Source organism: Apteryx rowi, unplaced genomic scaffold, assembly GCF_003343035.1.
Source record: "Apteryx rowi isolate R43461 unplaced genomic scaffold, aptRow1 scaffold_158, whole genome shotgun sequence".
Classification (NCBI taxonomy): domain Eukaryota; kingdom Metazoa; phylum Chordata; class Aves; order Apterygiformes; family Apterygidae; genus Apteryx; species Apteryx rowi.
This window is the reverse complement of record NW_020447841.1, coordinates 505,715-532,744: the sequence shown is the minus strand read 5'-3', so window position 1 is coordinate 532,744 and position 27,030 is coordinate 505,715. Positions and strand designations below refer to the sequence as shown.

The 27,030-nt window shown below is 41.4% G+C and overlaps 1 protein-coding gene across 1 annotated transcript in view; it reads right to left on the bottom strand.

Annotated features, from left to right (window-relative positions):
• Nucleotides 1-3,087: 3,087 nt before the first annotated feature.
• Nucleotides 3,088-27,030, bottom strand: part of PLB1 (phospholipase B1) — a 97,990-nt gene continuing 74,047 nt past the window's right edge. The window contains exons 44-58 of the mRNA XM_026059479.1: nt 25,540-25,617; nt 23,454-23,514; nt 22,703-22,761; nt 20,277-20,335; nt 18,973-19,016; nt 17,645-17,744; nt 16,211-16,262; nt 14,164-14,244; nt 13,029-13,094; nt 12,377-12,471; nt 11,148-11,229; nt 9,692-9,796; nt 8,484-8,579; nt 4,864-4,938; nt 3,088-4,339 (exon numbers count right to left, since the gene is read on the bottom strand). Of these exons, the coding sequence (XP_025915264.1) occupies nt 4,118-4,339; nt 4,864-4,938; nt 8,484-8,579; nt 9,692-9,796; nt 11,148-11,229; nt 12,377-12,471; nt 13,029-13,094; nt 14,164-14,244; nt 16,211-16,262; nt 17,645-17,744; nt 18,973-19,016; nt 20,277-20,335; nt 22,703-22,761; nt 23,454-23,514; nt 25,540-25,617 (1,275 nt within the window). The 3' untranslated portion in view covers nt 3,088-4,117. The remainder of the gene's footprint in view (nt 4,340-4,863; nt 4,939-8,483; nt 8,580-9,691; nt 9,797-11,147; nt 11,230-12,376; nt 12,472-13,028; nt 13,095-14,163; nt 14,245-16,210; nt 16,263-17,644; nt 17,745-18,972; nt 19,017-20,276; nt 20,336-22,702; nt 22,762-23,453; nt 23,515-25,539; nt 25,618-27,030) is intronic.

The window sequence follows — 27,030 nt, the reverse complement described above, 5'->3', positions numbered from 1 at the left end:
AAAGATGGTGTCACATGTGGTATCCAGAAAAGTTAAATTGTGGCAAGGCTGGTCATTTACAGTTAAACCAAAGATGCTCAGCATGTGCTAAGCTAAAGCATGCCAACCTCTCTCCTCTCTTCCATCCTCTTTTTTTGGATACAGACTACTGCTGTTACAAATATTTCTCCATTCCCTTGTTTCATTCCAGTAACTTGTGAGTCACTTTTGGAAAGACTTTTGTCTCGCTCCTTCCAAAATCCCAGACATCTTCCTTCCAAAAAAAAAAAAAAAAAAAGGGACTAAAAATGAGCAAGCATTGCAAACCTGTGGTCCTCCAACAGCAAATTCTTTAAATCCTTCAAGAAACATCAATCACCTGATTGCAGAGCTGTGAAAATCTAGGGCTCTTCTATGCCTGAGTGGCAAGATTCCCCAAGCCCCTCTCTTGAGGGTGCAGGGGGTTGTTTCACCACTTTTTAGCTAAATGCCCATCAAAGCAACACAACTCCTGCCCAGATGTCCCAACCTATAACACACTGATAAACTGTTAAAATGGAATTATCTGTAATCATTATGTTTGTATTTAACCAGCTAGAATGGGTTGTTATCTAGGTGGGGGAAACATCAGCAATCTCCAAAGCCACACAAAATTTTTCTGTGCAGCTGCTTTTCAGAGTTTTTCTTCTCTCCTCTAAGTTCACTGTGCACCTAAACTGGACTTTGGGACAAACTGATGCTAGGTGAAACTCTTTTGTACCATTTGATCATACAAAACAAAATGCAGATGCTGCACCATGACAACAGTGAGGTCCATCAGCAATGAAAAGGAGGCTAGAAATTGAATTCAACTGTTAACCTCAGCTGTAAGCAAGCTATTTGCAAACATCTGTTAGGCTCCATGACTTCCCTATTTGAAGACCAGACTACTTCCCAAGGCAAAACAAGAGCATAACACTTACCCCACCAGCCCTTCATAATGAGCTGAGTCAGGCAGCAAGGCCCATACCCCCAAATGTCTTGGGGACAGTTAATGCTCCCAAGAACTGAGCTGTAAGTCTCCTCCAAAGGAAGAATCTGTAAAGCATGTTTTCACAGGTGATTATGAAATCACTGATCACTCAGAAGAGATACTTTCCAGTGGTAGGCAAGATCACAAATGACCAAAGCAAAATCCTGGGCTAATATAGCAGCTGTTTAATGCATTTTTCCATACAGACTTGGAAGTTCCTTCTAAGCACTTCTTATTTTGCTTCAATAGGCAATGTGGACTACATTAGAGGTCCAGTGAGGGAAAATGCCATAGGGCAATTGAAACCAAAGGCAAGCTATTAAAGAAAAAAAGAAGAAACAGAGAACTGACAAATCAGGAGGCAAAGATAATTCTGATTTAATGCTACACTGAATGCAGTTGGACTAAGATCGAGACCTAATAATTTGTCATTCATTCCATTTTAACGTTACCTCTACTTAACGAGCACAGAGGGAATGCTCTGCATTAATATTTTCAAGAAAACAATTTTGCTTGTGCAGCAGCTGCAAACTGTATGACTCTTGATTTTTTTTTAAATGTCAGTGCAGTTCATCACGTACTTCAGTCTATACATGAAAAGTGCCAGGAGGTATTTCTGGAGACTAAATTAAGGGGCCCACCAAGCTTCAGCTCCTATGTGGGGCTGTAGTGCAGTAGGGCTATGCCACAGCTACAGAAACTAAAGGAAAAGTCTTGCGTTGCAGGAGAAGCACAGAGCAAATACAAGTTAAACTCTATAGTCTCTCTATTCCTGAAAGCTTCAGTAGTGAAAACATTCATTACAGAGCTGAGTGCTGAAGGGAACTAAGTACCTACAGTCCTGAAGCAGAGCCACCCAAACTCCCACACAGGAATTATTTCCACTCTGGGAGGAATCTGGACTTCAGGATGCTAGGGGAGCCAAGCACCATCTTTTCTCTTCACTTCCCAACAGGCTTCATCTCTGATGTTTTGGCTTTCAGAAGCTGAGAACAAAATATAGCCTCCTAAGTGAGGAAACAGGCTATGCAGTTATTCTAGTGAGGGACACCAGCATGAAAACTAAGATACTTTTGTACCTGTCTCCAGGCAGTAAGAACCCAATGTGAGAAACTGTACAGTATTTTGTAGCTCCGACTCATGCTCTAGGACCCGCATCCCACTCCCTGCACACACAAACACATCATTTAGAAGGGTAAATCAACACTGAACAGTTTGAGCTTCCTTTAAGATGCCTAGTATTGATGAAAGGTTCTGCAGAGAATGGTATCTTTTTTTTTCTCCCAAGCCAAGGGCAACTTAAATCGTGGCTATCCAGGGTCCCAGGAAAGAAGGGGACTTGCAAAAACAACATTTAGGGATAAGAGGAGATTTTAGCCTTCATGGTCCACTTGGATATTTGCTGAGGTTGCTCGCTAGCGAGGATGATACTTTACAATGTGTCTGAGGTAAGGAAGGAGTAGAATGCAGTGACCGCGGTAAATCTTGTCTCCTGCATCACAGATTTGAGGCTGTGTTTGCTTCCATTTACTCAGCTAAATAAATGTCAACAGTTGGGATATCAGACAGACAGCTGGTGATCCAGAGGGAAATGGGGACAGAAAGAGCAGAAGAGATGGGTTGTCTGAGCTTATGCCCAAGTTGCACACAGCTGCTTCTGTTTTGCATTCCAAATATTTCCCCATTGGGGGCTTCATATAGAGCTCACAATGGAACTCAAACACACATCTCTGGCTAACATTTAAACAAAAAAAATTCTACCAGCAATAACCCAAGCTGTGAGAACAGATCAAACGAATGGTGAATGGAACCACAGTTCCTGAAACCTGACTATACCATCTGCATTTTACACACTTTTTTTTTTTTATTTCAACAAAGACAATGATGGGAGTGAAATGGAAGAATGGTAGAGTTTGAATACCTTCTGTGTGCATAATGAGCAGATTTAGGAACCCCAGAACAGGTTTTTCCCTAAAACCATTTAATTTTCGGTTCATTTGCATTTCTGAAGTGGGAAAGTAGCATGCCTCACAAAAATCACACCAGTACAAAGCACACTTTGGCTTCAATTAAAAAAAAGGAAAAAAAAAGCACAATATTTATTAAAATGTTTGACACAGGAAATTACAATGATATGGAAAACAAGACCACAGAGAACCTATCAACCTGCAAGTATAAGACAAGGAATGTCTAATTTCCAGGAAAGAGCTTTTCCAAAGTCCTGATTGGAATCTTGAAAGAACTCAACAAATTCTTTCCTGGAGAACAACCACGGAGACTCCAGTTTGGGGGCCCTGAAAACACTACAGGTCCTATGAGAAGGGTTAAGCAGTTTAGGCTGCCAGTCAGATACTTTACGCTTGTTTAGATCCCATAGCCACATGCTTGCACAGAAATTCATTCTGGAACCAGTCACAGTACAGCCATGGCCAAGATGATACTGGACTACCTTGGGCTATTTAGCCCTAGGGAAGAAGCTGTGAGCATGGCACAGCTTCATTCTAATCCCAGATAGATAGTGCCCAGAGTCCAAGATAGTATTCCTGCCCAGCACTGCTCTATGGATGCCACATGGTTCTAGGTTGCTCAGAAGTTGGCTTGAAGATCTTGCCATGGCATTGTATTTCTCAGTGTAAAATGACCTTAGCACCTCCAACTCAATGGTCTTGCTGGAACCTAATGCATAAAATTGTGGCTTTTCTTTTCCTCTCACCTCACTTACCTTGCTTTTGAGGAACACCAGGCAATAATCATGGACTCTTTTCTAACATTTTATATCCAGTGTTTCATAAGAAAAAGGAACAGATGTGCAAGTAAGGTGGCAACATGCATGAACAAGTTTTCTCATTTCATGCAAGCAACTGACATCCTGGGTAATTCTCATGAAATGGAGAAATGTATCCCAGAATGAAAAATGTTTTAATGCTTTCAACTTCTTCCTCCACCTGACTGATCTGCAGAAGTTTATGCTATAGTATGTTTCTGATTAAGATGCTGGGCCCAAAAATCACTGGCCAACAAAGTTTGATTAATATTCAACAGTTTGGGKTTTTTTTTCCTGCTGCTCTCTGCATAACACTAGAGCAACCTCAGTGGAGATAGATATTTGTTCCACTTGCTTCAGGTTTACAGAGATGTTGATTTCAAATTCATTGCTGTGTCCATCTCATGTTGGCATTTCTTGGCTCTTCTTACTGACACAACCCAGATGAACAGAGAACCTGCCAGGACTCCAGCTATTGCTGCCACAATGACAGCCCAGTAGGGGACTGAAGGTTCGTTTTTCTCCAAGATGGGAGACGAATTTCTGAATCCACTGTTTCTTACTGTGAAAAGAAAGGGTTTCTCCTACAAAGGGAGATCAAAGGGTTTTACTGACCACAGATGACTCAACAGGCAGCATTCAGACAATATGCCATCACCCCTTCCCAGAGAAGAAATGTCAATCTTTAGCTAGATTATCAACCATTTCTCCCTTCTGTCTATTTTAGTCCAAAAGAATTAAAGACTATTTTCTGCCTTATGGCCTGAAAGTTCTTAGAAGAACAAAAGAGGACCCGTTTCAGAATCAGCAGTGGTGGCATCAATTCCCAATTTGTTTGTTGCAGACAGCCAAATGGAAACATGTAGACTAGTTAAAACTGGCTTAAGTGAGAGGCTTTCCACTACAGGGAGGATGATATTTTTGCATTAAGTCTTAAGTAGATTTTCCTGAAGACCTGCCGTGTGATCACCTGTTACAGAACAGGAGGATATTTTTGCTGTTTAAAACCTTCAAAAAGATACTCTTTTAATGAACATCACCAACAAGAAGAAAGGAGAAAAACAAAAGTAGTTCAAAGGAGAGTATGGGCATCTTCATCTTTACTTACTGCAGTTGGACACTTGAGTTTTGATCTGTCACGGGTAAAGTTGTTGTAACTCTGCTTCTCACCAACTGGCTCCAGCTGAAGAAGAGAAAAGCAATAGTAAACATAATGACGAAGTTTGCTTCCTCAAACTCTCCTGGCTTGGGTAGTTACAACTTCTTATCTAATCTTTTGATGCTTKGAGCAATGAAAAAATGTAGGAGAAGATAGATCGCAGGAAAGTTTCCAAACATTTTAACACTCATGAACCAAAGACACTGAGAATCTGATGAACTGTCTCCTGAAATGCTCCCTAGGAGTGAGGGGCATGAGAAGCCTTTCCTTCTTTTTGCGCCAAGTGCAGGAGAAAATAACTCTGAATACCACATACATTAAATATTCTGCTAAAACAAAGAGGTTCAATATACACCCAGTTCTCCCCCCCACCCCCAACACACATCCCAAATGACAGTATAAGCCATTGGGAACAAACCACATGACAGATGTTAATCATGTTACTTAGCATGGTACTGAAAGAAAGTAGATGCCACAGTGGTGGCAGCGGCTTCAGGAAAGATACAGAGTTACAGAGACCGGACAAGATAGTACCAATCTTTGCAGTCTTCACTTGGACAAGAAATTCCCTGGGAGTTTTAGCTAAGGCTATGTTCACCAGATTGAAAGAACTGAGTTAAATAGAGCCTTTTACATTATCAACTAAGCTGCACTAAGGTGACCATAGGCTCACCCTGAGTGCATTTCAAATGCAGAATAAAGTACGTCCAGGCTAATGCCATAGCATTTGTGGTTGGCTAGGAGCGCCACATGCCATCAGTTACCATGGTTAAGCTAACAAGCAGAAGCTTGCTCAGTCATGTTAACTGAAGTGTTTACAACTGTGTATGAAAATGCCTGAAGTAAAGGCTTCAGGACTGGTCTATAGAGAATAGCAGAATTGTCATCCAACACTTCTGGGAATACAGTGCAGAGCAGTGCTGTTGCTTCTGCTGTTATCTATACAGGCATTTACTGTCCTCAAGAGATTAAAGTGTCACCTGTATGGTGAAGAGAAACAATACCTCAAGAAACCAAACACGGTGTGGAGAAAAGAAAAGAAATTCTACTAATAAGATTCCCATATGGAAACACTGGGAATACTTTTTCTCTATAGTTTGGTGATAAAAAGTGGAAGTACACACTGAAAACAAAATGAAAGCAATGAACCAAAACGAGATGCGGAAGGTAGCCTCTTTCATATTAAAAACATAAGTAGGGATGGAAAGAAAGCTAACAAATGTGGAAAAGTTGAGAAGCAAAACCACCAAATTGTAAGTTTTGCAGATTGTCATGGAGTTCTGCTGTTGGATAAAGGCAAATGTTGCATAAAAGTCTTAACCATTTGGCCTACCTGCAGGCAAATGTTGAGAAGATTGAATTTGGAAGTTTTGCTGTATCTTAAAGGGAACAGCCAAAATTCTGATGTTATTATTTGTAAGCTATGTGGCTTGTATCCTACAGTGTTCTGTCTGCAGTCCAGCTGGTTATTTGTAGATAATTGTAACACTTCCAGTGCCAAAGCACTTGGTAAGGAGTCTGGCGTGGAGCCCAGACAAGGATGATAAGGTGCAAAATTCTGTAGCCAGCAGTATTCACCTCATCTCTACGCAATCCCTACCTCAGAAGCATTAGTTTCTGAGCACTGAGGATAACCGCATCCCTGAGTCCACATGTGTAAAGGACAATTTTTGGAAGAGAGCAGCACACAGTTCCTGCAGAGCCTTGCAGCAGACATGGAGACAGAATACAAGCTAAATGCACTGTCCATGTGCTCTTCTCCTGCGCCAGTGGACTGAGGAGGTGGATTTGCAACCACTGGGGCCCCTTAAGACAACAGGGCCTTCTGACTTCAGAGAGTGTTTTGCAGTGTGTGAGGCAGGCAGGGCAAAGAGCATCAGGGGGAGAGAGAGGCTCCTTAAGCCATCCCCATCCCTGCATACCCACGCAACAGCCAGGCACAGTCTGGCCCTTCATCTGCACTGATGTGAATCCATGTCATTTGGCCATGAGTCTACAGCCTGCTGAGCTTTTCAGTGAACAAGAAAACAATACAGCCTTAGAGTAAGCTTGCACAACCTCTCTGTACAAGGATGGCAAGTGAAAAACAGAAATGTGCTACCAGAACTAGATTTAAATAATAAACAGCCAAACCTTCAGTTAACACAGATCAACAGAGCTCTATTGAAGTGAATAGTTTTGCTTTACATTAGTAAGAATCTGGTTCTCAGTATCCCAGTAGAAGGCTTTGTGTCAATATTCCTATGTGTGTAGAAAATGAGTGACAGCCTGGACAGAATAAAACTTGGGTGGCATAGAGAAAGGACTAATCATGATTCAGGAATGAGTAACGGCCAGCAGAAACACCATGTGGCAACAGAAATCCAACCTAAAGCTACCATATGCCCAAGTACGATCTTTTTTTTTTTCTTCTTGGAATCTACAGCCATGCACAATTTGAATGTTTTCTACATTTGTTTGGGGTTTTCAGGCCACTGTTAGTCCTACTGCACAATAAAGCTTATCAGGCTGCTGACATCTGGAAGCCCAGAGAGTGAAGCCTGGCATTGGAAAACAGGCAGATTTGCTATGTGTGCACAAATCAACGGTTTAGTGCAAGTGCATGCACTGTACACCTRTTGCTTCCTATAACTCTGGCCCTCAGCTCATATGCTATGCCGAGCAACTGCATGGGTTTCTGCCCTGAATTTCCCAGTCCTTGAGCTCATGTTCATTCCAGAGGATCCTGCAAGTTTCTTGTCTCACTCAAGCTTTTCATTAAAATGAAAAGCAATTTGCCTCCATTTATGTCTATTTCTTGTATAAACCAGGATGCAGGACCTATGCTAGCACAGTGTGTTTGGGAACTGGTGTTTATGAGACAAGAGGAAGAAATGTTGCTGCAGCATAAAAATGTCATAGTATTCCTTCCACAGTATTGCTTTGAAAGTGACGGCAACATTGGAATAACCAAGTTCATCATATGCCCTTTACACACTCTGCCAGCACTATTCAAAAGCTGCCATTTCCCCCCAAAATGACAGAAGGAATGTGGCTGCAGAGGAAGCCTAGGTGCGATTTCAGCTCACCATTAGTTTCAGTGACTCTACTAGAATTGCCTCAGATACTAGAGTAGGTGGTACAACATGTCCATACTATTAATGGCAGCAAAAATTCAATCACATGTATATTCTCCTAATAAATCTAACAATTCACTGTAGAAGGGCAAGCTAATTCAACATAGACATTTTTAGGAAACCTACAGGATTGAATGTTTAACTAGACTGAATTTGATTTAATGCAAAACATTTGCCAAATCAGAAGGGAGTTTTTCTTCAGAACTCATGGGACTCTCAGAATTTCTCATCTTGAATGAGCAAAGGCTTATACTGTTTTATACAACATGATTGCTTCGGACTGTGCTCCCAAACAATGCAACCTGAGAAGGACCTCTTCTTAGAGCTCAGGATTCCCCCTCCTGTTAGCCTACCCATTTTATTCCTCACTGTTTTATTTTGGACACCTTTCTCATGATTTTGTGTGGGGACTCCTACCACAAACACATAAGGATCTATTCCATAATCTCTTACCATATTATTCCAGAGAGCCATAGCCATCTCAGCATAGCCTCTTTCACTGAAATGAAAGCAATCTGCAGAGAAGAAACTCAGATCTGGCTTTCCATTCTGCAACAAAAAGCAAAATACTTTTCTCAGCACTTACTAAACTTTGAGATCTGACATACTGCATCTAAAAGTACACTATACTTGGCATATCCCCTTCATAATTTTGGAATTTTCTTAGAGGCGATATATTCTTATTTCAACACTATACACAAACTTAAGTACCGTCTAACCGCAAGTTGCGTACTGCATCTTGAGACCTTCTGTGTAATGTAGTCTGCTCAACTTCACACAGCACTTTCCATACTAAAACTAAACTTGTCATTAAACTGACAATCATAGCTCTTACATGGACACTGCTATTGACCCATAGCTCACCCTGCAAAGAACTGGTAGGAAACTGGATGCTTATTTTTGCTTGTCAAGTTTCTATAGCTCAGCCTCGGATTTATAATCTTTCAGGTTTTGAAATTTGTGCTGTATTTCAGGTGAATGTCCAAAATTGTGGGCTTATCCAGCTGTGGCAAATGCCTTTCTTAGGGAAAATTTGCCTTATCACTGCCAAAATGGTAACTAGTCAGTGAACTTGAAGACTGCCAGAACACAATGGTGATGATATGACAAAAGGATTATGCACAATTGGGTGCTTTAAACTAGGATTCACACTTAATCTTCATATTCTGAACTACACAGCGTACAAAATGCTAAGGCTCAAGAATGAGAGAATCAGCCTTTAGCTTCCAAAGTTGCTTTCTATTTCTATGCTGGGATAAACTGGACATACAGCATTTTCCAGTGAGTGATCTGGTCTCCACGTGAAGAAAACCTGAACGCATTTCATAACCTAGATCAGAAGGGAATTCTGGCATATGCCAGTTCTAGTCCCATACACAGGCAACAGGGGAACCAAAAGGGGACCAACATACAATCTAGATTAAGTCACAGGGTACTTATATTTAATGTATGCACACCTTGAATGTTTCCCAAAGCCACTTTAATTCACAGAAACTATGGTCTTTCCTATTTTTTCCTTTGTTACCCTTACTTCTGGCTCCACTCTGCACTGCTAGACTATGCAGACAGAAGCCAAGCCAATCCTTGTTCCACGGATCTTACTAACTTTGATACTCAAGATGCTGGTCCTTGAATGATGAGCAAGAAAAAACAGCACTCACGCTATCCAAGGGCACAAAGGCATTTCGGAAAAATGGTTGCATGACAACTGCAAAGTCCTCACGCTGTTCATATCGACCACTGTTGACCATCTGTAAGGCTTCAGCCTGTGTGGAATTGCATGGCCAAAAACAGAAAAGTAACTTACAGGGTTCATCCAACTTCTGTCAACAATCACAAAAACATGCATATTACACTTTTCTCACTGTAGTCAACCATAAATTATTAATATAAATCCAGCTGGATAGTGTAAAGCAGTCCAGAAAATGGCAAAGAAAATAAATCTGGTTCATGAAGAGATTTTTCATGAGAAAAATGCAAAGAGGCTAGGACAATTTATCTGAAATGTAAAGATGATAATTTTTTTTAAACATACTTCATACCTTATAAAAACAGTGCTACACAATTGCAACAAGACTTAAAGTTTACAGAGAATTAAAAAAAAGGAATAAGCCCCAACTTTTTAGGAGTGGCAAATGAGTTCAGAGTGCCAACCTGAGACATTAGAAATCTGCTTGCTTTTTCAGAAAGGTGTACTTGAAGCAAAATAAGACAGGCATTGAAAATCAGCTGCTACTTTTTAAAATTATGGCCATGGACATTCGTGTGTATAATGAAAACACCTCATTACTACTTGGCAGCTTATGGGTAAAAATTCTCATGCTTCTGGTCATATCTCAAAATATTCCTAACCCCATTTCCTCAGTTAAGAACCGCCCCCCCCAGTAGGTTTATATGAGTATTTTCTAGGATAGATTTTTTGAACGTTGTCAGACTCATCAGGCAACATCCTCTGCTAGAGACAGAATAGTAACTAGAGAACATAATTTGATCTGATACAGCAATTCCTATGTTCATAAGAATAATGATGGAAGATTCTTCTGCTCYGATAGCTATTTATAGCTTTTGTTAAATTGGAGTGAGTCTTATACCTTAGGCTATGAAAAGTTACTATCAGATTACAAGCTGACCCATGGTAAGATATCTGTGCACACAGATATCTTTACTTGTGGCAAAAGAAAGGAATATCAGGTTAGTTCGGTTTGTTTTCTTTACTAAGAGTTACCACAAAACAGCTGATGTGAGGTAATTTGTCACCCTTGCAGTGACATGTTAATTCATGTGAACTATTCATCGGATTCATAATGGACAAAAACACATAAAACAAAACAGACATCATAGTAACTCCTTTTCAGCTGTCCACACAGTAACTGGAAACAGAAGTGGTCTCAATCAGCCTCCAGCTCAGAACTGAGGTCAAATAATAAGGCAGCACGGAAAGACTTGTACTGCTGCTAACCAGGTAGCTGGCTAGGGTTTTAGATTGTAGCCACACTTAATCACCCCTATCTGTACTGCTAAGGGTATGTGTGAGAGAAACAGAAGTGAGGGAAGTAGTCAAGAAAAAGTAAATGGAGACAGAGGTGAAGATGACCARTTACAGAATTAAGGTATTACCTGAAAATCTCTGTTAACTCTTTTCATTTCTTGCAGTTCAGAAGAGCTTTCCTTGGGGGTTAAGAAACACGGGCAAACATTCCTTCAGAGAAAGAAATACTAAAATTAAAAGTTAGCATGGAACAGTCTATGTAGTTCTTTAGCAACATGTTTGTTTTCCAGAAGCTCAGAACAAGTGCTCAAAAGCTCAGATGGAGAAGGAGAGTCACCTCATTGGCTTAGAGATGGACAGGTACTTCAGAAAAATATCCCTATTGAACACCTATCATGTCCAGTTAAAGTCAATAAGAGCTGCAGCATTCAGAACCCTTGAAAGTCAGGGACAAAGTGTATATTGTGCCATACATTAGTAGTAAATCACATGTGTTAGAATTTAAAATCTATTCTGCTTACAGCAGAATTTCAGAAATCTTAGAGTTTAAAGACAGAAAAGACAAATTGTTCATGAAATCTGACTCCTCAGACTATTGTGTTTCATTCTGTTACCCCTGTATCTAGGGTAATGTCTGCTTGACTGAAATGTATACTCTGAAAAGGGTCTGGAATTAATATGAAGACATCAAGCAAGACAGTCAATTCACTATTTTCCTTTCTAGTGTATTTCAGTAGTTAATTGCTTTTATTATAAAACGTGCTAAACTTCATGAGGCATCAGCTCCCAGCCACTGGTCTTTGTTATACCTTCCTCTGTTAGACTAAAGAGCTTTTTCATATCCACACTGACTCCTGTGAAGTCACTTCTGCTCTCTAAATCATGTCTCTCAATCTTCTTTGAGTTAAGATTTTGGTCTCCTCCCTTGGGTGTGAAAAGCAGCTCCTGGTTCTGCATTCTGCCATACATAGCCCARCCTGCACCATAGGTTATGCAGCACTGAACGCAAGTAGAAACGTCAGGGATGCCAGCCTCTATTGCTGAGCTGTGAATGGCTAGGTGAACAGGCTTTGAAGTTCAGTAGTATGACAATTATATGGTGACTTGTGCTGTGACATGCTGCCTTAGTCAGAGCTGAGAAGAAAAGCAATGACTTAGACTGATATCTACAGGTGCATGCCTTTTAGCCAGAGTATTGGAAGAAGCGATAGTAAGTTGATGGGAATTAGTGCATTCATTTAAAGGCAGCAATGAAAGCAGCTTGAAAAGCTTGATGTGGATGTCCTACTGTAGCAGCAGTTTAGACTGATCCCAAAAAAAGCACTTTGAAAGGTGAAGATCTGTTCTACTCACTCACATTTCTGATATAGCACACTCTGAAGAGCTTGCTGCTATCTGACGCAGTCCAGAAAGCTCTAGTATCTCCACCATGTTGACAAAGACTCTCGGGAGCTGCAGGGTTTATAATAAACAGTCATACTGAGTCAGCGAACATGATACCACTACAAAGTGAGAAAGAAGTACGATCCATAGGTCAGAGAGTGAGTGCAAACTGCACTGACTGCAACCAATGGCATGTGCAAGGATAATGTATAAGGGAGAGGAGGGGGGTTAGGGAGGCACATAGTGGATGTCAGCCAAAAGATGAGTGGCAGCTTGTAAAAACTAGCTGAAATACGGCTTCACTCCCTGGGGCATTTCCATTTTCTCTAGGGTAAATAACACCTTGTGCAGTTGGTTTAGCCATCAAGATTGGCAGCAGGACTGTACTATATGTTTGGCTCACAGCAAAAACACCGTGAAACACACATTTTTTCTGAAACAGCAGCCCACTTTCTCAGGGCATTATCTAACATGGTCATTAGACTACTCCTCAGTGCTGCATTACAACTGYAGCTATTTGGAAGATGACCTTGGATGAAATACAATCACTGACAGTCTATCAGAGGTGAGAAAAACGTCACTCTGCTGCCAGGAACATAGCTTGCTAAGGTATCTTAAAACCTTACCTCCTCATAGAAAATATCCAAAGTGTCCTGAAGGTGCTTTATATACTTTTGTGCAGAATAGGTTTCCTGTGTAATTAAAAAAAAACAGATCAGTCTCCTTTCAGTAATCAAGGAGTTTACTGTTTTAACTGAACAAAGAGCCCCGTGAGAAGATACACTGACTCAATGCTCCTTTTTGCCTCTGATGGCACAGATGATATTTTTTGGATCAAGAGATTTATTGCCACACACACACAGAGGTTATATAGTGTTTGTTTTTCCACATAACTAATCTTCCCTTAATCTCTGTAGAACCACCCTCCCCAGGTATATAATAGTTCYTGGCAAAGTCTTTCCGTGATGAATGACTCCATAAATCACACYTCAGGATTTCATGGTGTCTTTCATGGGGCCCAGGCCGGGGGTATTTGGTTTATGAAGAGTGACACTTTTTTTTTTTTTAAACTGCCAATTTAGGGAAGTGGAGATGGAGGCAGTCAGGCTCCACAAAGCTCTTGGGCAAAACAACTTTGTGAGGGTAATTGTAGAGGTGTAGCTGTGGGGGCAGAGATGCGAGTTAGCGTCCTCTAAAGGAAAAAGAGCCAACCTGACCAAGCAGTACCCGTCATTTCCATGGGCTGGGGTCCAGGCCCACAGCCTGTGCTGTGGGAACCTTTCTAGAGAGGATGACTGTTGAGAGCTAGGCAAAAGACATCTTTTTCACTAGAAACTGATGTATTTCATTTGGTGTCACTCTGATGCAATAACCAGGCACCTCCAATAATTTTTGCATGGAGACACTTTCCAGAATAAAACCTCACCCATGTCTCTTTAGCAACACGCATAAGACACCATACTGTCTTGATTGCTCTGTCTAGTTAGACTGGGAGATGTCTTCAGTTTATACTCTGTGTTTTGTTCAGTATGGCGCAGATTGCTGGTTCTTAAATAATGCATTGGTCCAGAGCTACAGTGCCGCAACATTAAAAGCTATGCACTCCTTTCTCGTACAATACAGATGAAAGGAATGGCAGTTCTAAGTGCTTTTTAGACAAAGAGGAGCTTTGTCTGACTGAGAGAGAGAGGAAGGCAAAATTTCCAAGGCTGGTCACCTGCCAAGCACCCAGACTAGCATGCCTAATTCAGAGATACAAACCTTGTCCAAGCAGTACTGACACAGGTCGTTGCCTCCAACAAAGACAGTGATCAACTTCCAGTCCTCCTTGAAGTTAATGTTCTAGTGGCACATAAAATAAACAGATTGCAGTGTCCTACCAGCTCAGAATTGCTTAGTCACACAGAGGTAACGTTTACAACTAGGGCTAAACGGGCTACAGGCATCAGGTCAGAACAGCAGAAAGAAGGCTTTGAGCTAAGAAGGCAGAAGAAAACTGTCCGAGGGGAAAATGTGAACTGCTTGCTAGTCTGGCCACAGTTCACTTTTTCTTTCATAAAGAAATTCCCTTCAGTAGACAAAAATTGTCAGGGTGGCTAAGTAGGGAGATATGTTTCTGTGGCAGGAAGTGTGCCAGGATGGATGTTAGCTTCAGGACAGGGATGGACAGGCGAGATTTGCCAGGCACGGCCAGACACCACCAGCAGCGTGGCAGTGAGCAGGGGCAGGGAGCGGATTCAGGAGTGACTCATGGGAGCRGTGGAGCTGGAGCTGCTGGGGATTGCTGCCAGCTGAGCAAGTATTACCCTGACTGCCAGGAGGGGAGAGGGGTGCCTCAGGGGCAGGCAGCTGGATTAAAATAGAAGAGTCCAGGAGGCTGGTGACTTCAGCAAGCTCATATAAGGGCAGCTGCAGCATCCACGTCACTGCAGCTAACAATAGGAGCTGCCAAGAGCTGGAACTCATCAAAACATTTTGTAACGTTCAGTACAAAGAAAGGAATCAAAGGCAACTATTTTTGGAGTGGTGTATTTACATAATAAACATCTGTGAGAGGAGCCCACAAACAGAGGAAGGGCCTGGGAATCACCCACAGGCCTGAATTCTCCTCCTTAACCTCAGGCTTTGCTCGGAAAGCCTTTTACAAGAGGCAAAGTGCAGCAGGGACTTTCCCCCACTCTTTTTAAAGCAGCACAAAAAAATCAGGGAATAAAACAAAGCTCTGGCGCTACCTACTATTTTACTCAAGAGCCAGTGTTTCCAGTGGCAGTTCCCCTCACTCTGCCAAAGAGTCAGTAATGAGGAGTAACTGACAGCGGGGCTAGCATGCAGCTTCCGTCAAGCGTGCTGGCACAGAGAGACACGTGCTTTGACAAATCCTGCTCATTCAATACCTTCCTTTCCCATTCAGCCTGCGCCAAGGAGCACCAGGCACTCGCACTCCCTCACACAGCACTGTCCCTCAACCAACAGATCACACCCAGACAGCCATCCACCCGGACAAATTCAGCCAATGCTTGGTGAAGGGCAGCCTCAGTTTTCTTCCACATTTGCCACCTTCCGACCCAGCTTACAGCAGTGGCCACTATGTTGAAAGCAAAGTAGCCCTTTTGGTCCCTTTTGCAGCCCTCACTGAGGCAGGAACAGCAGATTGTTTCCAGGATGCTAGATCCCTTACCAATTCCCTGAAAGCTTGTGCCACTGCAGGGATTCATCCCCCCACCCTGAGTATCTTGGCTGGTGATTATTACTTGCCAATTAAGAACCAGAATTTCAGAGGTCCTAATCTCCTGGGAGAGCTTCAGTCATCCTCCTTCCTAGCATTGYCATTCCCCAGACCCAAACTCAAAGAGTGAATAGCATGATTCRTGTTAGCCACCAGGCCCCTACTTGAGCAGCTTTGCACTCAGTCTTTATGACTTCCAGTTTCAAGGCCACTGCTCACCTGTACAGTCCTATGATCTCCCTAGTCTTCACATCTCCCCCTTCTCCCCAATACAGTTCTTTCAGTCCCTGGATGAATCACACATTAAATTAGTCTCTGCCCTATCCCCTTCCTTGTGTGTTTGCACACTACCTACATAGATTTATATAGGTAAATTATAATCTCCTAATGGTAGTGACTAATCCATTGCACTTTCACATTGGAAAGCACACCAGAGACAAAACCACTGATTTTTCTTCCATCTATAAAGCACTCTTTACCACTCAAATGTCCCATCAGTTATAGTTATCTACCAGAGACCACAGGATCATTGAGGGTGGCTCAAGCTCCCAGCCTGATAGCTCAGAGGAGCAATCCACTTACCGAGCTGCTTCTCATTAGCTCCACCAATTCACGTGCTTGGGATGACATATTGCTATAGAGAGAGGAGAGAAGCATTTTAGATTTATGCTCTGAAAGCACATCATCTTCCTGCTCTCCCACTCCTCCTTTCAGGAAACCTTAGGAACAGCAGAAATCAGTACAGGGAAAGCAATGCCTCAAAAGGGAGAGCAAACAAACAGGGACTAAGAGCAGCAGCAGCTGCACAAGTGAATAATCTGACCTGAAAGGGCTTTAGCTAGGATGGCTGCCAAGTGGCAGGCAACTGGGATGAATATTTCCCATTTCAGAATTCACTTAAACGCATTTTGTTTGGAGAAAAACACTTAACCCTAGATGCACAGAGACATTTAGTTGCATAACTCCCTTTGAAATCCAGTGAGAGAGTTTGATGCTTACACATAAGCTAGGCACCTAAACAGCTTTCTTGACCTGGCCTTAAATTCCCATGGCTTGTCTCAGAGCTGGAGGACATCACTTACACTGTGGAATTGCCAGGCTGGAGAGTCCCAGCCCGTCTCCGAGCCGGATGCAACATCCATGGAGTGAACCACAAACCATGTCAAGGTACCAGGTGGAAACCTGATATACTAGCATGAGACTGTACTTGATCTAACAAGCCCTGCCTCTCTCCAGCAGCTACACAGATGTGACTACATTGTTTGCACTCCCAGAACCATACTGATTGCCCTGAGTCTTTGCTCAATACATCCATGAAGTATTTCACAACCACACAAGCTTTGCTAGCTACCCTGAAACTCTCTTGCGGTAAATGTAATGACAGTTAAGGCTGTCACACAAAGTCTTGGAAACAAACTCCATGAGTATCCACAGAGCAGGTACAGCATATGCAATATATACTCTCATGTATTTTGGCTCTCAAACTAGAGGAGTTTTTCTTCAAGAGAAGAAAGAAATTAATTCCCAACCGCTCATTCTGTTCTTCTGCTTTGCACCGCAAACAGGGGTAGTTTTTAATGCAATTAGGGTAGCAGTAGGCTTCTATTTGATAATTTGAGGAGCATGTCCCAGAAATCAAGGAATAACTATAAAATGATCATGAATTTTGTCTGATTATAGACATGGCCTGACAATGAATGAGGGACCTGCATACCAAAGGCTGGGTAGAAAAAGGAACTGATAGAATTAGAAACATTATCATTAAGGCATTGTCTTGGAAGTTCTGGGCAAAAAGTCAGATGAAGAAAGGAAGTTTCTCTCTGTCTCTAATTTAGAAAATGATGCAAAGAAATCCCCCAAATATTGAATTAAAAAACAACAGTCAAACCACAGAAACATGCATAGTACAAGGAGATCATCAGTATTAACTCGACCTTAACATGCAGCTCAAAGCTAATCTGCCAGGCCATCGGTTCTCACCCCTCTTTGCCCTTCCTTGGTTACGATTATGCTTACAGTGCTTTGGCGCCTCCCTTCGCTGCATTGAATCCAGCTGTTTCCTTAGTGTTGCCAGTGGAGAAGCCAAAGAGGTTTGGATTGAATTTTTTCAAGATATCTTAAAAGGAGGAGAAGACATGATGTTTAGCCATCCACAGCACAACAAACAGTATTGCTTCCCACAGAAGTGYAAGCCAATCTTGTGGTGAAAATACAGGCTTGGTTTTCCCCTGATTCACTGTGACCTTAAGTAAGCTATGGACACACCTGCCTTGGAGGCTCCAGATACTGTCCAAACTTAGGTGTTGCAACTATTTCTCTCAGTGGTCTCCCAGAAGCCAGGGTCTGGCAGACCTGGAAAGTCACGTGTCTCAAGAAACTCGCCATTCTTGAATATGAGTGCCAGAGTGATCACAGCTACTTCCATTAATACTTCCCTTAATTTAGATGCTCTGAATATGGAGATCTGCCTCCCGCTTCTTCAGCTACCTGTGTTTGTTGCAAAGAAGTGAAGTTTTATTCACATTTAGAGATTTCACCCTCAGTGGGGAAGCATGATGKCTGATGGCTACTGTGTCTGTAACGCTGTCTGAAGCCTCTTTATAGAGTCATATTTACAATGCTGCATACATAAAAAAGTGCCTTTTATTCTTCTTTAGACACAGACGTGTGCGGTACAAGACAAAGCGTAATGAATTTTATTACCAACTATGACAGGTATTGTCAGACTGCTTCACAGCATGAATCGCATACAAATAGATGAACTGTTGTGAACCAAGTGCCCTCTAATTTATGGTCACACTGACCACTTGCAGTTTCCATGGCAACTACAGCAACTGGTTACACAGAACACTAGGACAAGAAATTTATAGTATTTTTAGATTTTTTCAGTGCAATTTAGCAACTTGAAATCACTGGGAGGAACCATAACCTTGTCAACAGCCTTCTCTAGATGGACCACTAATTGCTTCACAACCCTTCATTTGCTCACAGCCATTACAATCACTCGTTGGAAAGCACAGAACAAAATAAAGGAGGGGCAGATCTGCCATGAACTTCTATCACCTTCAGCACATTTGCTCCTCACCAGTCCTGTCAAAAGGATGTTACAATCACATGCAGATCCTGTAGTGCAGAGGAGCTGAATCAGGTTTATAGCTAATAAGGTCAGTCTGTGTTGCAGCTGTGACTCAGATGAACTGCTTGTATCCATAACAGACAGGCATCCCCCACTGTTCGCAAGGAAAGCATGATCATTTCCAGATGTCTCCTAGCATCTGCCTGGATTGCTCTCAGAGTAATACATGCCTTTCCCTTTTCTCATGTTGGTTTTCCAGGATACTCACTGGGTAAAGTAGTCTGAGTCTCCAGGGTCCCGTCACCTCCAATACTACAAAGGGAAAGAGCAGAAGCACTAAGTAAGACTAATCCTGCAACCATCTGTCTTATTGTCACCATATGTTGTTGCTGTAGCAGCCAAGGAAGGAAAAAAAAAGAAACCTTGAACAGGACTGAGAAGATAAACTACAACACAAGTRGGAATTCAGGGAAAGTACCGAAAGGAGATTTTAGATTAAATCAAACTGCTAAGACAGATGCTATGACTATAGCCTAGCAGTAGAAAATGCTGGCAGAAATACCTTTCTCATATACACATGCTGGGATGTCCATCATCAAAAAACAACCACCCCTCTCCCCCCCCCCAGCATATTTCCTTACTAAAGTTGCTCCATGTGACCTTGCTGCAACTGTACTTGTGTGCATAGAAGAGAGAGTGCAGTAAATGCCCATTAACTACCTATCTAGGATCCTGCAATATAGACTATAAAAAAAGTCTCTGCTTCTACCATTTAAAGCTTGTCTATGTGTCTGTGTGCACAGCCAATACCTTCCTATACCAACTCTATCAGCCTCTCCTAAACATACCTATCCCTGCATATACATGGGTGGGAGGGAGAAAAAGGATCAAGGAAAGAATGTATACATGCATGTGCTTTTCTACATACTTCTGCCCATATAAAGCAGGCAGTTTCCTTCCACTCTGTCATGGACATTGAGGTTTGCACCCACCCAGACATATATCGTCTTTGACCACTTTGCAATTGCCTTCAAACAAACTTAGTCATGAAACACATGGGACAAATTTTTTTGAATATACATGTAGTGCTCTCACCATGTTCAGGCCAATCCACATTTGTATTCATAATCTCTATCATTAGATATGGCAGTAGATAATCACAGTATCAGGAATGTTTTGAATCATCTCCAGGGGGACCAGCAGGAGGCTGAAAACTCACTCATATTAATAACCTAATACTGCCAGACTGGGGCACAGGACTACACTGGCAGCAGTCAAATCTGGTCAAGAATCACTCCCTTTCTCTTCCAGTCTTGACAAGCAGATCTTCTTTCCTCTCTTCCTTCCTCTGCCAATCTTTATCCAGCAATACTTGCTCTTAACCTCCTAACCACACATTTACTCCTTCTAGGGAGGCATTGCTCTGTAGGAGTAGGATTTAGTTACTACAACTGTGGCAGCAAACCCTTATTTGGGACACCTCATTCTCATCTTCTCAAGTATGTGACTACACCACCAGGTGACTCACACTTCTAACTGTGTCTGTAGATAAAAATACCAGAGCATTTTTACCTCCAGGAAAGTCCCCTGCAGTCTCCTTGTGGGTCTGTTGCTTGGGCTCCTACTGCAGTCTGGAAAGGATGGGAAGAATTGTTTATAAAATACTAGATGAAAAAAATGCTGCAAGCTGAGGTAAGACAGACATAGTGATTTCAAAGTGCTGAAAGCATTTCATTAACATCACTCTGCACCCAGCTAAGCTTTTCAAGTATTCCTTTGGGACTTAAATGCTCCATACCCTGATTCACCRACATACTTGGCCCCCTAGGCAACCCTATGTCTCCTATGGTTCAAATTCATGGGCTTCTCCTCCTATGCAAGAGCAGSTCATCTAGATAATAGACCATGGGGCATCAGAGGAGATGCAGTCCAACCACAGGGCATCAGACCACAAGATCAAGAAGATACAGCTTTGGAATTACTACTCTAATAAAGTTACTTCAGCAACCCAAGGGGACTCAGATTAATATCAACAGCTTTGTATTTTGGGGGGATTTTTCTGATGGAAAATGCTTCATTCTGGCATTTTCGAAAGAAAGCTGATTTGAGAGAGACTTTATAATCCGGGGCGGGGGGGGGGGAACCACTGATGAAGAATTCCCAGCCAGTTTTAGCTGTAAATAAATCAGTAGAGGAGCTGTTTTTTAATCTTCCACAGAAACAAGTCTTTGGTTTAAAATCCACTTTTCTCTGCTGGACCTAGTTTCCTAGTCTAGCACACAGACTTGATGAGATATAGGCAGGATTTTTTTTTTTGCCAATACAGATAAGCGTGTTGGCAAATCTATTGCTTTCACTGTGCACTGGTGCTGAGAAGTCAGAAACAGACGCATTCCAGCCAGTGGCATGACTAAATTGCTCGATGTTTCATTAATCTCCAACTGCATCTAGACTGAGAATAGTCTTCCTGCAGTGTGAACTTAAATAACTTTTCTTTTAATAAAGAAAAGCTATCAGAACAAAAGAGATAGGTGATGGATTTGAGCAACTCAAGGGCTCACAGGAAAGAGATAGGATTTTTTTTTTTTTTAAACCTCTAGCAAGGTCAGCACACTGACATGCATTCAGGTCAGTAATCATGAAAATGGGTTCTTCTGGAGCTTTATAGTTTATTAGTGGTTTCACTTCATTTCGTTCTCTTCAAAAAGCCACAGTGCAAATTCAGCTGTAAACACTGACTGCATTCAGGGCTCTTGTGGGACCTGTTAATTTCCACCCCCAGTCAGTAGCACTAAATCCCTTAACAAAAACCCCAGTCACATTGCAGTGGCAAGTACCAGTTGCAACTGGCAAGAACAGCATGAAAAACTGCAGCCATGTGTCACCCAGAGTGGTCTCACTCAGCTGTTGAGACAAGGACCTCAAACATCAGATTCTGTGGCCCTTGTGACTATGGCACTCTYGGATGTTTCATGTGCTAAGAGAGTGAAAATTTAGAAAAGACGTGTGCACTTGCAGGAGGAAGTCAAGCAATTAATTTTAAGAGTCATGGCAACAATAGGAAGGAGGCTTACAGGGTCATTGCTGAGGTCTTCTAAGAAAAGCTCAAAGCTCAGCAGGGGGCAAAGCCAGGATTATCTCAGGTCATGCAAAATCAGTTATCAGAGCTAACAAGGAGGTGAAGACATGCACACCTGCCTGTAGAGAAGCCTGATCATTTGAGGGCCTCGGTCCCCTCAATTTCCTCTGAACCCTACAGGAGCTGAAGCTGCTAGAACTAGCACTGGTTTTGCTCAGGAATTACAATTCATCAGAACTGTTGACACCAAGATTTGCTTTCATCCCATGCCAGAACAATTCTGTACTGCTGTGCAATTCTGGAACTTCTTCCTCAAAGAAAGTCAGTGCAGATCTGCAGTATTCCCTGCTATTCTTTTTCACTGCCTTTCTTTTCTGTGCCTATTCTTTTTCATTTCAGTTCTTGGTACATGAAATATATCAGAGTTTTAATTGGAAGGTGCCTAACCCAGGAAACAACATTTGAAAGCAAAATTCTGAAATACTGAATATCAGAAATTACCTTAAATGAGGAACACTCCATTTTGCAGTCAGTTATTTCCACAGGAATTTTCATCAACATTTCTCATTGTATGAAAATTGCCAATTGTTTGTTTTTGATTTTATGTCAGAAAAGACTATTCCTTCAAGACAGACACTCCTCTTTTCAAAAACATATGAAAGAAACCTCTGTTCAATACAGAATGTGATCGCATTTCTGCTTTGGCCTGAGTTATTCATTACTGATTTACACAATTGCCAGTATCACTCACATCCCTTCAGGCTAGCTATTTCTTTTGCAAAGGGACACAGGTGGATGAGTTTTGCTATGCCAAGTCAAAGCAATTTGCTTTCTATCTGATGATGCCTGACTTGACAACAGATGGAAAATGACGATTGTTTTTTTTCCATTTCAAACCTGGGAATACAGCAGTACTCACAGTCAGGGAATCCCCCAGTGCTCCTATGACTTTGATGTCAACAGGTCGCAGCTCATGTACTAAAATAGAGTAGGAAAAAAAAAAGGCAGAATTATTGATAACTGACACAAAATGCTGCTCATCAAAATAAAGATCCAAAACTTCAGTTCCAACCCGATGATATTTTTACAGACTTTTAGGGAGAATAAGCCTAAAAAAGTTCTATCCATCAGCTAAGCAAGAGGCATAAACTCTTGCAACTTGCTTGCAATAATATCCTCAACTAACAAGAAAATAAATGGACCTTAAAACAGCTTTCCACATGTCACCTTAGGAAGGAATGAAAACAGATTAGATACATTTAGAGATGCATACTTTCATTCTCTTTTAATTGGTTTTAAGGTTTGGACCATAGATCAATACTTCCCATTAGCTGTATTCCTGCAAAGCATTCCAACTATGCACAGCGCACCTACTGCRCTGCTTATCATAGCAGGTTCACCAGGCAGGTCAAACTTGCTGAGCCACTAACTTGCCTAGGAGATTTTAATCATGTTGCTGTATGATCACATGTATCCACAGAGAACACACCTGCTGGGCTGCAGAACTTKCTGCATATGGCAAGACAGACTTTCTTGCTATGCTGCTAAATGTGTCAGCCTTTATTGTTTCCTTTCCATCTAGGATTTACAGTTTCAAGATCTTACTGTTTTTAAAAATAAAAGGAGAAATCTTTCCTATTTGTGATTTTAGCTTACAAGTTCTTTCTCACCTGATGTTGGGACAGATCTGGATGGAGTCTGTTCGGAACACAACAGGTCACTGCCCCAATTCTGAAGTGACAAATAACGAGACTGGTCACTTTATGGTTAGAAGACTATATGGAATATTTATGTAGTTGAATTGCACAATTAAAAGCAAAACAAAATCAAGATGTATATTCTAGTTTGGTGCTACGTAGCTCAGCAGTCTTTCCCTTTTCTTTGTGTAATGCTGTCCAAATATTGTCTTTGGTGAAATCTTCTAGCTGAAACATACCATTTTCCAAAGTCAAACATTTCATCTAGATATATCACTTCTGACAAAGTTTCTTAAGGAGAATAATTTTTCCCCTCTTTTCAGCCTGGAGATTTTGTCCTTGACTTAGGAGGTGGGGGCTCCAGGCTTGAAGTCCTGCTCTGATCTGAAGAGACCTCAGATTTAAAAAACAAGCAACAATAAAAAACAAGAAAACTCTCTGCAAAGCTATATTATTATTATTTTCCACATATCTTGCTAGAAAACTCTTCTTTACCTGGAAATTTTCAAAAATGCCTTGCTTTCACTTAATATAAAAATTTAAAAAAWTTTTGAAGCCTCAGAAGTTTCAGATAAACAGAGCTGTCAGCCTCTAATCAGCTTCAGTAACTATAATTTACTATATATTTGCAAACGATATCATAGGTTGTATATTTACTCTGCCAATGATGAAACTGAGTCAATCAAGCACTGCAGAAACATCCTGGTTCACTCACAGAAGCAGCTGACGAATGTACTACCTATGTTCTTTCATAATGACAGCAACAATATTAGCTGAAAACGTAATAAGGCAAAAATTGTAAACATTGCAATGGGCAGTTCCCTGTAAGAGCAGAGATATCTGCTCATTCTGATCTCAGAGCTGACCCTGCTTCAAGCCGGAGGTTGGACTAGGGATCTCCTGAGGTCCCTTCCAACCTGAATTATTCTATGATTGCATGATTTGATCATTCAGACAGAAGTTACACAGACCAATGATCTTAGGAAGTATGAGAGTCTCATGAGGTTAGCACTAAAAGAAAAAAAAAAAAAGCCAAAAAGGTTCTCATGTATAACACAATGTAAGAGGCTGTACAATCAGCCATCTAGTTAAAAGCTGCTTCAAGAGGCTAGAATGGCCAGCTGGGCTTATTTTTAGATGAGAGAAGAAACTCCTCCTTTACTGTCTACTGTCTCTCTCCTTTATCATTTTTACCGAATCTCAACAACAGTTTTTAAAGTGCAGGAATTACCCATTAAAAATATAACTCCTGCCTACAGACAAAAATCCCACTTGAACATTGCAAACTATGGCTTGCTGAAAGAATACTAGCTGTAGCTCTTCATAACCCTCAAGGTATATAGAGGATTTCATAATTTTGCTAGGCATTGAAGACCCTCAGTGTGCCCAGCTAGTCTAGGCCATTTTGACAGCCATCTCCAGCTACTTTTACCAAAAAAAAAAAAAAAAGGGCATCCRTTTGCAGGAATTCTGCATGCCTGCAGCCATTTATCATGAGCAAGTTGCTGCCCTTTTCTTCAAGTTTTATGCAAGGTTTGTTTCTACAGTTTATTTTATCTCCCCTGTGCTAGTTGCTCAGTCATGATGGAAAGTGAAAGCCTCCTTTTGAGACTGGATCCCTGCCAGTGGACCCCTACTGCTTCCTTTGCTGCTGGAAACGTGTCCAACACATACAGGTGACTGCCCTCTACAGGCTAAGCTTACTTGACTGCATGGAAGTAGGACGCAAACTTCCCCAAATTGTGGGGGGGCTCATGGTCCTAAATCCTCTTCCCCCTGTTATGAGCACCTTACCTTTTGATATAGTGGTGCATCCCACATGACTTACTGTTGAGCACAGTTTTGATGAAATTGCACCAATTGGCATAATTGATTTTATATGGCTTGTAGGAAAAAGAAGAGTTTAACAGGAAGATATGCAATGTAAGAGAGACTTCCATGTTTGAAAATTGGTAATAAGTTACCTCATTTAAAAACTCAGGATGACATGCAAACAGTCACTACACAAGGACAGCTTTGCACAGTTTCTATAAAATCAAGCAAAAGATGCAACAAGTACCTCAGCTGGCCTGTTAGTGGGATCCACAGGTGAGTGTGTGTAGTTGCTATTCTTGTAAGTTCCCAGGAAGGGTGTGTTCTGGTGAAAGAAGAAAAAAAAAAGAGAGAAATAGAGATTAGGCAATGAACACATGGCACAGCCCAAACCAAGTGACACTAAGATAGGATGCTACCAAAAAAAATGGCATAATTACTAATTGCCTAAGCTGAAAAATRGGGATCTAGTTTTTGAAACTATGCTCGTCCTTGAAATTCAGAAGTGAGATTTTTGTTCAGCACATTATAGTAAAAATGACATGTGCCAGACATTCAGATCCTGACTAGCAGTCTAACATTCCCCTCTCTTAGCTCTTCCACAAGTTACTTTGACTTGATTAGATGTCTAGTCCTTCCAAAGACACCACCCTGATGTAAAGCCCAGAGAAACCTGGGCAGATCTGCCTGCATCAGAAGAGGAGAAAGGAATATTGAATCCCGCACTACTCACTTTTTCCCCAAAGAACGGCTGTACAAATTGCATGGTTATTTCTGTCCCCTACTCCTGCAACATAAATTCATGGAGATATGTACATTTTATAGGCTAAAAGTCTTCACTGGGATGCCCACTGATCTCAGACAAGAACAATTCCAATAACTGCATGAGGAGGTGTTACAAAATACTAGAATCAGAAAGCATATTTAATTGACTGGAAGTGCCTCTGACCCTTTATTTATAGGTTTTTATCCTACTTTAAGTTGTCTCAATACAAATAATTTTTCTTGGCCCTATGGACCCTTACAGTCTGGCACAGTCGATATTTTCATGGACATGAACACCTCAAGTATGAGTTTAAAACTGTTGTGAGAAACTATGGGAACAAGGGATGGAATTTGTGGATGTCAGAATCTGAAATCATTTACTACTCCCTTTAGTAACAGAAAAGGCAGAATTCCCTGGAAACAGCCAATTCTGTTGCTTTGTACTTTTATTTTATAGTCTTTACCTCAGAGCCTTCTGAATAGGGAAAGGTACGGTGATTACTATCAATGACTTTTTCAAAGCACTGTGGGCATACCATTTCTGAAAATAATGGTTATATATTCTTTGCAAGGGATATAAAACTTTGTGGCTAATTCTCAGCAGCACCAGCATCTTTGAATGGGATTGGATGAAAGGAAAGAAATATGAAAATCCACATTATTTGGCACTGAAGAAGTTGATAAGTTAATTTAAGCTCCCTGGAAAAAATACAGAGTGAAATAAAGTAGGATTAATTTAAGTGAATCTGAGAACTTTTGAAACATGCTGATTAATAACTCAGCAAATCTCCCTTTTCCCACAGAATGGACATGATATGGACAAAATCCCCTTGTATGACCTAAAAGACCATCTTCAGATCTGAGAGCATAGCTCTACACCCTAGTCTGTTCAGTTCTTTGGGATATTCATTGAAGAAAGGGAGTCAATTACCATCATCTGCCATGGTCATTTCCACATGCTGATATCTAGCAA